The sequence below is a fragment of the Vicia villosa genome, linkage group LG7 (assembly GCF_029867415.1).
Source record: "Vicia villosa cultivar HV-30 ecotype Madison, WI linkage group LG7, Vvil1.0, whole genome shotgun sequence".
NCBI classification, from domain to species: Eukaryota; Viridiplantae; Streptophyta; class Magnoliopsida; order Fabales; family Fabaceae; genus Vicia; species Vicia villosa.
The window spans coordinates 94,594,157-94,609,156 of record NC_081186.1 but is presented as its reverse complement, the minus strand read 5'-3'; the positions used below and the strand labels follow the sequence as shown (position 1 = coordinate 94,609,156).

The following is a 15,000-nucleotide window of genomic DNA, read 5'->3' as shown; positions in this document are numbered from 1 at the left end:
AAACATTTATCTCAATAATCACATTTACTCAAATCATGGCATCTTCGTCTTTGCAACAAGAAAAAGGCAATCATGGTGATGATACTGAAAATATTGTGCTGAAAAAAGGAACATGGTCATCTCAAGAGGATCAAGTATTAGTAGAATATGTGAAAAATTATGGAGCTAGAAAGTGGGATTCGGTACGAAAGAAAACAAAACTTGTTCGAGATGGAAAAAGTTGTCGTTTAAGATGGTTAAATCATCTAAAACCAACTTTAAAAAAGTGTTCATTCAATGAAGAAGAAAGGGAGAAACTTATTCGTCTCTATAATGAATTAGGACCCAAATGGTCTCGCATGGTTTCAAAGGTTTGTTTATTTATCCTTCAATTTTATTATAAATAAAGTTTAAAGTTTATTACTCTTTCTATGATTGTAACCATTTGTTATAAGTAATGGTTTTTGTATGTTCTATAAGATTAGGGTTTTTAGGGTAAATAAACCAATAATCTTTTGGATGAAGTTTATTTATTAGATTGATTCTTCGTAAGATTTAATTATTGGAGACTTAAATATATTTAATTTGTTGGAAAATATATTAATTAATGAACCTTAGTGATGAGCATGGACATTTTTCTAGAAGAATCAGTAATTCGTTATATAATCATTTTGTATTTGTTTTTGTTATGACAGTTTCCTGGAAGAACCGATAACGAGTTAAAGAATTTTATTAATTCAAGAAAAAGAAGTTTAAAAAATTCTAGAAAGAACCTAGCTCGAGAAAGCATAAACCATGTTGATGAGTTGAATGATAATGTTGGAGAAATTAGATTGAAGAAGGGTTCTAGTAACCAAAATAATAATGCCTTCGAAGAAGAAGAAATGACTCTACCAAGAGTGGAATTTGATCATCAAAACATTATGCACGCAAACTATCTTAATCAAATTTATGATGAAGCAAATATAAATTTTAAACCACTTTCAACATTGATTGATGATTCAAATATGCTATACAATAATGTGGGAAGCTTTTCTTTAAGCAATTCTAGAGAGTTCCTGATTCCCAAAAGTATAAACCTTGTTGATGAGTTGATTGATGATATTGAAAGGCTTAGTATGATGAAGGGTTCTAGTAACCAAAATAATATTGTCTTTGAAGAAGAAGAAATGACTCTACCAAGAATGAAATTTGATGATCAAGATATTTTGTATGCAAACTATCTTGATCCAATTTATGAGGAGGCAAATATCAATTTTGAACCATTTTCAACCTTGGTTGATGATTCAAATATGCAATACAATAATGTGGGAAGCTTTTCTTTAAGCAATTCTAGAGAGTTCCTCATTCCCGAAAGCATAAACAATGTTGATGAATTGATTGCTAGTGTTGAAGAATTTAGTATGATGAAGGATTCTAGTAACCAAAATAATAATGCCTCCGAAGAAGAAATGACTTTACCAAGAGTGGAATCCAACCATCAAGACATTATGCATGCAAACTATCTTGAGGAAAATATCAACTTCGAACAACTTTCAACGTTGGTTGATGATTCAAATATGTTATACAATAATGTGGAAAGTTCTTCTTTAAGCAATCATATTGTCCCAACATTGAATGATAGGTGAGTAGACAATTTAATAGTTTTTTCTTTTTAAATTCAATTCAAATTACATATTAACTTTATAGTTACAATAACATATTTCAGGACTGATATCATCTATAGTAACAGGTTTTCTACACACCCAGAATGTTTGTACTTTCAAGATGAGGAAAATATCAACAACCTTGAACCACTTTCAAAGTTGGATGATGATTTAAATATGCCATATAATAATGTGGAAAATACTTCTTTGTCTGTGGTACCGGATCTTCTTACATTCCCGGAAAATACTTCTTTATCCATGGTACCGGATCTTCTCACATTCCCAGAATGTTCTCACACTCAAGATAGGGAAGATACACTTCCATCATTTCCATCATGTTCATACAATCTTGATATGGATTATCAACTTCCTTCGGAGATGTTTTTTGACCAATATCCTCAAAATCCAATTCAATCATCTGATGAGATTCAATATGAGATATTAGAACCTTGGTTACTAGCTGAATGCGTTCCTTTTTGGCCCTTTGATCAATGAAAAGCATGAGATGGTAGAGCTTATTACTCCACATAGTAATGGCTAACAATGTAAAAGTTATCTTAACATTTATATATGGAAAAACTTCCATCCTAATTATTTGTGAAGGATTGTAGACAATAGAAAATTAGTCTACACTTATATTAATACAAGTTTTCTTTCATTAATTATTATTTTCATTTTTCTAAGAATTTATTTGTATTTTGACCATTTTTGCTGATATTATCTTATAGACGTATTTCATTTCAATTTATGCATTTTGAACTCAGCTTTACAAATTACAATAAATGATTATTCCTTATACATGTATTATATTTATATAGAAATCTGTACGTGAATAATATGAGTTGTCAAACATGTAATTTCTAACGATGGTTCTATTTTTCTCTTCATACTATTATGCTAAAAAAATATTAAGTGGGGTAGTGGGTTTTTTTAACTAAAATTTTATGAAAAAATGTAAGTTTTAAGGTGAATTTTATTTTCGTGAATTAAATCATTTGTCAAGTAATGAATTAAAAGTTTGTATCTATTAAAATTGTTCAACTTCGACAAAGCAAGTCAATTGTACATAATAAATTGTGGAGATTTTGCATAAGGGTTTGTTAAAACATGTAAGAAGTTAAAATAGGTTAAATTTAACCTAGATTAAAAACAACAGATTTTTTCTAATTCTTTATTTCTCATTGTTTATTCTGTAAAGTGTTTTTCTAGTATCAGACTGAATTAATTAAAGAGTTATAACCAATTTCTTAACTCATAACCTTCTCTTTTGATTACAATCTTTTAAGGACCCGTTTGGTGCGTAGGATAAAAGTAATGATAGGATATCTGTATTATATTTTATTTCAATACGGTGTTTGCTAACCCAATGGTTAGGATAAGTTAATCCTGAAACTTATCATATTCTGTCTAATAAGTTCAAATTATTATCTTGAATATGAGCTGGATTAGAATCCGGTTGGATAGGATAAGAAAATGATTTACTAGTTTACCCCTATATAATTTAAAATAAAAAATTAAATATGACAAAATATAAATAAAAATTAATTTGATATTGAATTAAAAATATTAATAAATAATTTTTAAAAAAATATATGTATGATTTCATTAAGATAATTTTTTAAATTTATAAAATATAAAAAGTTAGAAAGATAAAACGGTCGTCTTCAACTTCCAAGTTGATCCTTAGAGCAAGAGAAGATAAAACGGTTGTTTTTAACTGCTAAGTTAATCCTTAGACCGACATAAAGATAACATGGACATCTTCAACTATTGAGTTGATCCTTAGACTGATAAAAATATAAAATGGTTGTCTTCAACCGCAAAGTTTATTCTTAGACCGACAAGAAGATAACATGGTCGTCTTCGACTGCTGAGTTGATCCTTAGGCCAATAGGAAGATAAAATGGTCGTCTTCAACTTCTGAGTTGATCCTTACACCGATAAGAAAATAAAGTGGTTGCCTTCAACTATTAAGTTGATCCCTAGACCGACAGAGAAAATATTGAAAGATTCATTGGGGATGTATACTGGTGAGACTTTTTGGGGAAATGCTACTGATGGGATTTGCTAGAGAAATCCTATTGTTGATATTTATTGGAGACATCTATTGTCGAGATTTGTTGGGGAATCCGATTGTTAGGATTTGCTGGAGAGTAGGGATGGCAACGGGTTGGGTCGGGTGCGGGTTTCACACTACCCAACCCCGCACCCAAAATTGGCACTCGAATCCAAAGGTTGTTCGAGTGGCAAAATAACACTCACGCTCACACCCTTTAGGTTCAGGTTTTTCACCCAAACCCGCAGCAAAAATACATAAAATACAATCTTCCTGCACCTTTCCACAATATATATATATATATATATAAACGGGTATGCTTTCGGGTTTCAGATGCGGGTTTTACACTACCTGCACCCGAAATATCAGGTGACACCCGAACCCGGACTCAAACCCAGTCAACTCGGGCTTTCACCCGTTGACTCGGGTTCGGGTGCGGGTGGGACTCGTGGGTTTGGGTTTGCTTTCCATCCCTACTAGAGAGATCTATTACCGAGATTTGTTAGGGAGTCCTACTGCTGAGATTAGCTAGAGAAATCTACTGCTAAGATTAGCTGGAGAAATCTACTGCTGATATTTACTAGGGAGTCCTACTATTAGGATTTGCTGGAGAAATCTACTACCGAGATTTATTGGGGGATACTGCCGAAATTTATTAGGGGAAATCCTATTCTCGAGATTTACTAAGGAATCTTACTATCGGGATTTGCTGGAGAAATCTACTGCTCAGATTTACAAGGGAATCCCACTGCCAGGATTTGCTGGGGAAATATGTTATCAATATTTACTAGGGAATCCTACTGATGAGACTTGTTGGGGAGTCCTACTTCCAAGGTTTGTTGGAGAATCCTATTGTCGGGATTTGCTGGGAAGTCCTACTATCAAGGTTTGATGGGAAATCCAACTGTCAGGATCTATTAGGGAATCCTACTGTCGTGATTTTCTGGGAAGTCCTATTGCCCAGGTTTATTAGGGAATCCTACTTCCAATGTTTTATTGAGAATTCCTTATGAAGAAGGTATGTCGGGGAATTCTAGGAGAAACTTAATGGGTAGAATATCTATTAGGGAGAATGCTTACTTGGAACACCTAGTGAGAAGCCCTGCTGGGATGAAACTCGCATAGGGAATTGTGATTGGATTCGTTGGGGAAGTGTGTATGTTAGATTACTAGTGCTACCGATGATTGGGCTTTAGACGCGTTTGAATTGAGCATGGTTAGCATTGTTTGTTATGATTGAATAGGCTTGGCGATGTACATTTGGATTGATGAATTAGAGGTTATGAATGCTTGGTGTAGTGCGCCAAATATGTATATGTGATATGAAATATGATGATTGATCTATGCATGTAATGATTTTGGATGTGTGTCAAAGGTGATTGGGCTTTAGGGGATGTCAACGAATATTGGGCTTTTGGTTTGTACCAATGAGGATTGGTCTTTTGGGTGTTCAAATGAGGGCTGAGCTTTGAGAGGTTTCCAAGTGAGGTTGGCTTTTGATGTTACCAATCAAGGCTGGGCTTTGAGAGGTGCCAAGCAAGATTAGGGATTTGAGTGTTGGGCCAAGCAAGGTTGAGTTTTTGTTGGTGATGCCGATGAAGATTGGAATTCAGTGAGATGCCAAGAAAGGTTGGGATTTTGTATAGTGCCAAGCCAGTTGGGCTTTTGTGAGGTGCCAAGCAAGGTTGGGATTTTGTGAGGTGCCAAGTGAAATTAAGGTGTTTGGAATGTTTGAGTAAAAACGTAGAGATTTAGAGGGTGGTGGGAGTAGAATTACTTACTATTAGTTAAGTGAAATTATTATTTAAATAATTATTTAGTTGGATAGTAATTATTTTAATTAGTTAAACTTATTTTAAATTAATTAAATAATATTAGTAGTAATTTAATTAAATAAATATTCAGTAGGATTATATTTATTTTAATTAGTTGGGGTAGATAATAATAATAATAATAATATAATATAATATAATAAAAAAATATGGGGAATATGGAGTAGCACTGACAAAACGTGAGTTGAGAAGAGAGAAAGAGAAAGCTAGGGCTCAAGGGAGAACACCATTGTTAGAGGTTGAAACATTCATCGCTAGGAATACTAAGGTAAGGGTGAATCTTCATCTTATATAAGGGATAGTATAATGCTATGTGGATGAGTGCCCTAATATCTCTACGATTTTATTGTCTTCTCTATGTACTGAGCAATTGGTGTATATTGATGTGATCAATGTTCTATATTTATATGAATTGGGTGTTTGTGATATGATTGGATGATTTTGTGTCTGTTGAATGATTGAGAATTGGTATATTGCTGTGAATTAGAATGTAGAACTTGAGTACATGATTTCTCTCAGAAAAATGGAGTTTTATGAGTTTTTGGAACTGGTTTTCGTACCAAAAGAATTGTAGAAAATTACTTCTGGTTCAGTGGTAACCGGTTACATGGTTTGATTCACGGTACTGGTTCCTCTTCTTTATTATCACGGTACTGCACCTATTAATTTTCCTGTAGCATTTATTCAATCGATTCACCAAAACCAACACAACAACAATCCCAGCAACAAAATTCATCACAAAAGAATAACAATTAACTCCTCACCAAATTAACTAATACCAATTTTTCTACGGTTTCCATTAAATCCTAAATTCAACATATCGACTAAATAGCAGCCATAACTCAATTGGGTTAATAAGCAACAACATCAACCATTCTCATCAAATCACAGGCAACAGAAACTCACCACAAACAATCAATTTCCATAGAATAAAATATACGACAGTATCAACTAACAATTCATGTCACAATTCATACAATCTCATCCCTCATACGGTCTATCATATATTCGGTTATAGAGATTAAACCACACCCTTACCTTGGATTGAAGGTCCCCCTATAATTTTCCGGTCGAATTCCGCTTTGTCACAACTTCCAACTTTTTCCTCGTCCGAACTTCTATGGTTAATTCCAAGCTTCTTCTTATGCCTCTTTTCTCTTCTTCACAACCAAACCCGCGTACTCCTCTTTTTCTCTTCTTCCTGCTACCACTAAAAACCTAAATTATATTCTTTTATTCAACTTAACCAAATAATAATATTCTTATTGGGCCTAACAACACACTTCTCATTCCTACTACTATCAACACTTAATTAAGCCCATAATAATATTGTCTTATAATACTCCAAATAATTAAAAAGTCACATAACATATCTGATTATTATTTCCAACAATATTCCACAACTACAATCGATGCATAACTTTAAATAATACCAGCTTGCAATTATATTTCTCTGACTAATCCAACTAATTAATCCGACTTTACACTTAACAGTTCCAATCAACATATTAATCCAATTACGCCTCTTAGAATCATACCGATAAATCTCAACTTCAATAATTTCTTATTAATTGAATCCCCATTTAATTTAATTAATCAATTAATTAAATTTGGGGCGTTACAACTCTCCCCACTTAGGATATTTGCGTCCTCGAAAATCTATCTGACACAATCATACTTAACTTCACTCCCACGTCTAACCTTCTAATATATCAACCAATTAACACATCTTAAATCAACTACACACATGTCAATCAATTCTGCTAACTCCGCACACGTTGCAGACCGATATCTAAGTGATTTAGCCAGACATATTAATTGGATTAAGCATGCAATAACAGATTCAGTTTATAAATTCAGGCATATTAATTTGAACACAATTTATAATCATACAAGAAATAAATGTTGTAAATAAAAACCTTCTATAAATCTTAATGTATGAAAAGATGAACACAATTAAAGGTTCACAACAATTTTCGGTGTAGAAATTATTGTGAGAAAAGATGAACAGGAATTGAAAACAAAAGCGGAAATTAAATTGCTGAAATTAAATTAATGTATGAAAACTAAAAACTAAATTGTCACTTTATCTCTTGCAAAAGCTCTGAACCGAATAATGAACTATCAGACCCCTTTTATATGCTGAGAGGTAACAACCATCTTCCTCACGACTCCGTCTTTTTCTCCTTGAATTTAGTAGTTTCATTGACTGAGAAAATGGAGACGTGCGTCTTGGTCTTGATCTGCTTTTGTTGATGTCCTTGAGACGTGCGTCTCAAGTGGAGGAAAAGGTGGGATACAGGCGTCTCCTTTTGTTGACGTGGCAAGGGAGTGGGAGACGGACGTCTCATTGTGAAATGGGCTTCTCCATGTTGGGCTAATGAGACGGGCGTTGTAACGCCCCGAATTTAATTAATTGGTTAATTAAATTATTAAAGGATTTAAATATTGGATTTAGTCGAATTTGGATGGTCGGTATTATTTTAAGAGGCGTATTTGGATTTATTAAGTTAAAATCGGATTTTTAGTCGGATAGTCGGAAGAATAATATGAAGAATAATATTATTTATTTATTGAGATGTTTATTGAAATTTTCGCGTTTTGGGGCGATTTAGTCGGTATTAGTTCGGGATAGCGGATCGACATTTAATCGGAGATTTTAATATTTTTAGTATTAAAAATATTAATGAGTTAATGTTTAGCATTTTGGGAATTTTCCGAGTAATTAAGATTAGACCGTAAATATGAGGCATTGAGTAATAAGTCGGTATATTAAAATAATCAGAATTTATTTTTAATGGAGTTTAAGTGAAAGTATTATTTTTACATTAAGTGTAAGAATTATATTGGGCTTATATTATAGTATCATTAAGTATTAAGGGGTGTATTTTATTAGGCCCATTATTGAAATAGAGACTAAGTGGTGGTGGTCTCATTGTGTTATTTGGAAAAGATAGAAACATAGAAGAGAAGAGGGAAACCGAGGAAGACAAAGAAGAAGAGAATAGAAAAGAGGTTAGGGTTGTGAAGAGGAGAAGAAGGAGATCCAAAGTGTTGCTCTAAAATTTCATTTTTCTCCAATTTTTCATTGAATCTTCTTAGAGCTGCACTCAATCCAAGGTAAGGGGGGATTCTTACTACCTAAATGAGAATATGATGAATTTTATGTGGATTTTAGATATAAATTAGTCATTGTGTGGTGTCATATTTTATTTTCTGTTTGGAGTTTGCAAATAATTTTCGGTACCTACTTCTGTTCAGTATTTCTATATTTTGCTTGGTGTAGTTGCGTTTGTGTGAGGCGCTACTCACATTCACTCCAATTTATTTTTTTACGTTTTTGACTTACTATTAGTTTTTTTCTTTTTTGTGTGTGTGACCCCTTGTTACTTCATAGCACATGTATATGTTAGTTAACAAAGTGAAAAGAGTTATAATTATGAAATGGAATACATTGAAAACAGTTGGATAGAAAGTGTGTAACAGTAGCAGTAGCAGTTATAGAACTAATGAAATGTAAAACAGTCCCGTATGATCGAAATAGCCGAATTAAGCGGTATAATTAGTTGTCCGGAATTTGATGAAAATTTACGTGGTAACTAAGTTTAATTAGTAGGTTAATGTGGTAGTGATATTTTGTTGAAATTGTGATATTTTACGAATCGACCGAAATTGTGTTTGATTTAAATATTCTTTATAAATAAATGTTGGTTTTGTGATGGAAATTGACACAAATTTTAGGAATAGAATATAATGAAATTGGAATTAATATAGTGTGACATTAATCGATTGATTAAATTAAATAGTAGAATTAATTTCAATAATTTTAATTAATTGGAATATACTTAGACTTGGATAAATTATTCGGTTTATCAGTAAATTACGGTATCGTGAGAATTTGACCGTAATCGTGATTTGGTTGAATATTTATGTTGAGAATAATATATTGCTATGTCAATGATGTTGTCTTGATAAATAATATTATGTCTAATTGAATTAGTTGATAATTGGAAGTTGATTCGGTTTACTTGATAAATTAGCATGTTGAGATTATCTTACGAATTGATCGAAAATTGTGGTTTTGATTTAGATGACTTTGTTAATATGTGAAATTAAGTAATTATGCTGATGTGCCGAAACGTGATGATAATTGTAATAATCTTGAAGATATGCGAATTGTATATTTGTGACGATTTTGTTAATACACGAAGTTGTATGTTTGTTGTGATATGCCGAAGCATGAGGATATATATGTAATGACTTGTTTATATGCGAAGTTGTATAATTGCGATGATGTGTCGAAACATGACGAAGTTTTATGATGATTTGTAATACGTGATGTTGTATAAATTTGTGATGATGATTTTGTGACTAAGTGAAGATGAAATATTATGGTGACGTGAATTACCTCGTATATATGGTAAATGATTGTGATGTAGGCTTATGCCTTGTGACGATATGTGATTGTGATGATTATGTTGTATTGTCTTGTTTGTCGACTCACATTTCATATGCATACTCTGTGACGGCCTGGATTGGCAAACTAGTGACGAAGGCTTATGCCTTGTGCCTCTGAATTGGGCAATTGGTGACGGGGGCTGAAGCTCCGATTGGTACCACATGCATATACATGAGTCATGTCCCATGTGTCTTATGTGATTCATAGTTGTGACGTTTTGTGACTATATAGTGATTGTATTTTTGTGACTTATTAAATGATGGAATTATTTGAAGATGTGAATTTGTGATTTAATGAATAGAATGGTGATATCAATACTTGTGAATGCGATTAACCAAATATGCCTAATTTCTGATATATAAAAAAGATGCCTATGTGTTGACTTGTTGATGATGCTTATATGATGACCTGTTGAATATGTTTATATGTTGATATCATGACTATTCATTGATGATGTTCTTTGTGCTGTTTATGTTGATGTTGTGTGAGGCGGTGATTCATTTATATTCATTACCTAATATATGATTTATCATGATCCTATTTATATAGTTTGATATCTCACCATTGCTGCTGATGTTTCCCCTACCATGGGAAATGGGCAGGTACTCAAGTATAGTTGTGGAAGTTTGTTGCTTCATCGAGTCCAGTTTGCGTGTCGCTCTGATACGTAGCACTCGGGGGGTTGCTTATATCGTTATTTCTAGGTTGTTGGTGTTTTAGTTATTGTTATTATAACTGTTGATTCAAAGTTGAATAATATGAAGTATTTATTATACTTCCAAGTTGTTTGAGTTGAGATAAGCTGATAGTTGACTGTTAATTTGAATGCTATGTATCATTGTTGAATGAAATACAGGTTGAAGTTTTAAGTTGATATGTGATACTCCAATGTGTTGTTCGAAATTTTTAAATACTCTGATATTTTCCGCATTATAATTTCGGGTAGAATTTGGGGTGTTACAAGCGTCTCCATGCAATTGGGCCCTAAGACGGGCGTCTCCTCTTGTTAAGAGTGGGAGCTTTAGCTCCTTCGTGTGCTGGGCTTCCACACTTGTCTAGATTAATATTATTTGCACCTCCCATTGCGTCTTATCACCTCCTCTTCTCTTCTTGAGTGCTTTTCGATCCATCATCTCATCAGTTCTTCTTCTTTTGGCTAATACTTCTTGTGCGGAAATAATATCTGAAACAATGAATAATAACCGCATAAAACTAGAATAAAGTAATAAAACCGAATAAAAGTACTAGCATTATGTATGTAAATTAAATCAAATATACTATATAAATTCGTGTTATCAACGAACATGTAGAAAATATCGACGCTCCACTCGATTACCGCGGCGTTAGGGGCCCCATCAAGTGCAGGCTATTCCCCACCACTCTAAGGAAATAGGCTATGGCCTGGTACAAGAGTCTCTCTGACGGTTCCATCCCATCTTGGAGACCGTTGGAGATAACCTTCTCCAGACACTTCACGGTTTCTCGTCGTTATCCGAAGTTGGAAGCATCGCTAGAAGTGATCATACAGGGTAAGGATAAATCTCTTCAAGCATATATCGAGAGGTTCAACAAGGAAGTTGTTCACGTCTCTACGATCGACGACATGAAAAATATCTCCTCAAGCGCAGCCTACGCTTGCGAAATAACTTCGCCAAAGCAGTTGGCATCAAGGCGCCCGCCACCTTGGGTGCCCTTCTCCCAAAGGCCCAGGCTTACATTCAATACGAGGAAGCGGCATTGAGGAAGAGGACATTCAGGGTGGCGGGCGAATCGATGCCAATTACTAAAGAATATTATGAAAAAAATTGATTCATCTAGCGGATCTCATTTAGTGAAATAATTCCTTGTTGTTATTGTTGTAGGATGTAAAAAATGATTTGGTTAAATATACAATATTCCATGTAATATAGGCGAAATTCGCTTTACCCCATATAAAAAAAATTGGATCACCACTCCCTTGAAATGTTAAAATCTATGTCTTTTGTCCCTAAATGTAAAATTTACCCATATAATATTTTTTTATTTACCCCTCAACCAGATTCAATGTTTAATTTGTACGCTTAAGGGGAAATCCAAAAAATATATATTACGAGGTAATCCAAAACAAAAATATTGCAGAGGATAAAAAAAAATCGTCTATATTATAGGAGTAAAGTGATATTAACCTAAAATTGTTTAACTCTCGTAGGTTTATTGAATAAAATGGGCAAAATCAAATATATGCTTATTTTTAAATAATTTTTTGTGTGAAATTAATAAAAGAAAGAAAGAAAATAAGTAAGTTATGTGAATTATAAAACCTATCGCTTATTAAATCTATTTTATTTTATTTTTATTACTTTGTATTTAAATATCAATATTTGAACTAAATGGACTGTAATTGTGTTGTATTTTTCTAATTTTAAAAGCAAAATAAAAATGATGATAAATGCAATTAAATTTAAAAAAATAATGTCACTTTTTTTTTGAAATATTGTGCTCAAATAATAGCGTCAATTAAATACATTTTTTAATTCGATTATTTTTTTTAATTTTTTACTACACAATTAAAAAAAATTCCTAACAAAATAATGCAGATTATATTCAATTATTTGAAAAACGTTTGATTATTTAGACAAATTTGGAATACTACATGTTGCCCTATTTAATTTGATCAAATAAATATAGAAAAAAGGGGGTGACACTTATAAAACGGAGTTTCTCAACTTTAACGCTAAAATCATCTCTCAGATAAATTTATTTAATATTTTCTTGTAATTAAAAATAAATTTTTATATTTGTTTTATCTTTAACTTTTGTTATCAAATTAATTTGTATTTTAATTACCAGCGTTGGACTAGTGTTGAGGTAGTTTTATACTTTAAATTTTGTACCCTATTAGTTAGGGTTTTATCTCAATGGATAATATAGTTAGCAAATATATAGGGCATACATATTAAATCATGTTATTTATTTCAAATATGGATTATTTTACAATGAAAAATCTTATTAAAAATTAGAATTTGGTTAGCAAATATAGGAGTTAAAATAGGGCCAAGGGTTTTTATTTAAACTAGGGCTCTCTTATTTATTTCTACATCCTAACACCATTCACCATTATCCAAATATTCACAATTGCTCAAAATCATGGCATCACATTCTTTGCAACAAGAAAAAGGCAATCATGGTGATGATACTAAAAATATTGTGTTGAAAAAAGGAAAATGGCTACCAGAAGAAGATGCATTATTAAGAGATTATGTGAAAAAATATGGAGCTAAAAAATGGGATAAAGTACGAGAGAAAATAAAACTCAATAGAGATGGAAAAAGTTGTCGTTTTAGATGGTTAAATAGTCTAAAACCAAGTTTGAAAAGAGATCCATTTAGTGAAGAAGAAATACAAAAACTTGTTCGTCTCTATTGTGAGTTAGGACCTAAATGGTCTCAAATGGTTTCACAGGTTTGTTGTTTATTTATGCTTCACTTTTATAGGAAAACAAAATAAAAGTTTATTAGGCTTTATATGATTAGTGTAGTCATTTATTATATGTTGCCTAATTTTTTTTCTGTAAATAGAACAATAATCTTTTGCATTGAGTCTACTTATAGAACTGACTCTTCTCATGACATAAGTTTGAAAATTTAAATATCTATAATTTGATGGAAATGTATTAATTAATGAATTTATGTGATATGCATAAATATTTTTCTAGAAGAATAGTTATTTGGTTATATATTTATTTTGTATCTGTTTTTGTCGTGACAATTTTTTGAAATAGTCGATAATTGGTTATATGATTATTTTGTATTTGTTTTTGTTGTGAAAGTTTCCTGGAAGAACCGATAACGAGTTAAAGAATTTTATTAATTCAAAAACAAGAATTTTAAAAAAATCTAGAAAGTTCTCCTTTTCAGAGAGCATAAACAATATTGATGACTTGATTTAGAGTGTGATGAGGGGTTCTAGTAACCAAGAAAATAACGTCTCTCAAAAAGAAGAAATGACTCTACCAAGAGTAGAATTTGATCATCAAGATATTATGCAAGATAACTATCTAGATCAATTTTATTATGAGGAAAATATCAATTTTAAACCACTTTCAACGTTGGTTGATGATTCAAATATGATATACAATAATGTGGGAAGCTCTCCTTTAAGCAATCATATTGTTCCAACATTGAATGATAGGTGAGTAGACAATTTAATGTTTTTCTTTTCTTTTTAAATTCAGTTTAAATTATCTATTAACTTTATAATATATTTTTGGACTGACACTTGAACTTATATTATCTATTGTAACAGGTTTCCTACACTCCCGCAAAGTTCATACTTTCAAGATAAGGAAAATATCAATTTTGAACCACTTCAAAAGTTGGATGATAATTCAAATATGTTATATAATAATGTGGAAACTACTTCTTTATCCATGAAACAAGATCTTCTTACACTCCCAGAATGTTCACACATTCAAAATAAGGAAGATACACGTCCATCATTTACATCAAATAATATGCTTTTTAATCAAGATCTCCCTCCGCTTCCACAATGTTGGTACAATCAAGATATGGATTATCAACATCCATTATTTTCATCTGAGGAGTTTTTTGATCAATATCCTCAAAATTCAATTCTATCATCTCATGAGATTCAATATGAGATGTTAAAGCCTAATAGTCCACGTACTAATGGCTATCTAGAAGCCATGTTATATCCACCAAAGATTTTGTAAGATTGAGCCTATGGTAATTTCTTTGGAGAATGATGATGAAGAAAACATTTTTGACTCTTTGTCGGGTATTTGGTTATTAGACAATAAAGATAATAAGATTGAGCATACGAAATTTTTAAGGATTATAATGCACGTTTTTCTTGTTTAGTTATTATTTTCATTTATCTAAGAGTTGATTTGTATTATGAACATTTTTGCTAATGTATTTCATAGAACTACTTCATTAATTTAATGTATGCGTTTTAAACTCAAATTTATCTTCCACATTATTTTCTCATTAAAGTACAAAGTGTCTCATTCATTAATTCTAAAGTTTC

General features: G+C 31.9%; 1 protein-coding gene across 1 annotated transcript; it reads left to right on the top strand.

Moving 5' to 3' along the window:
• Positions 1-13,098: 13,098 nt before the first annotated feature.
• LOC131619742 (transcription factor WER-like) lies at positions 13,099-14,683 on the top strand. The gene is made up of 3 exons (XM_058890809.1): positions 13,099-13,413; positions 13,901-14,142; positions 14,257-14,683. The coding sequence occupies exons 1-3, from the start codon at positions 13,099-13,101 to the stop codon at positions 14,681-14,683; spliced, it is 984 nt and encodes a 327-aa protein (XP_058746792.1).
• The last annotated feature ends 317 nt before the right edge of the window (positions 14,684-15,000 follow it).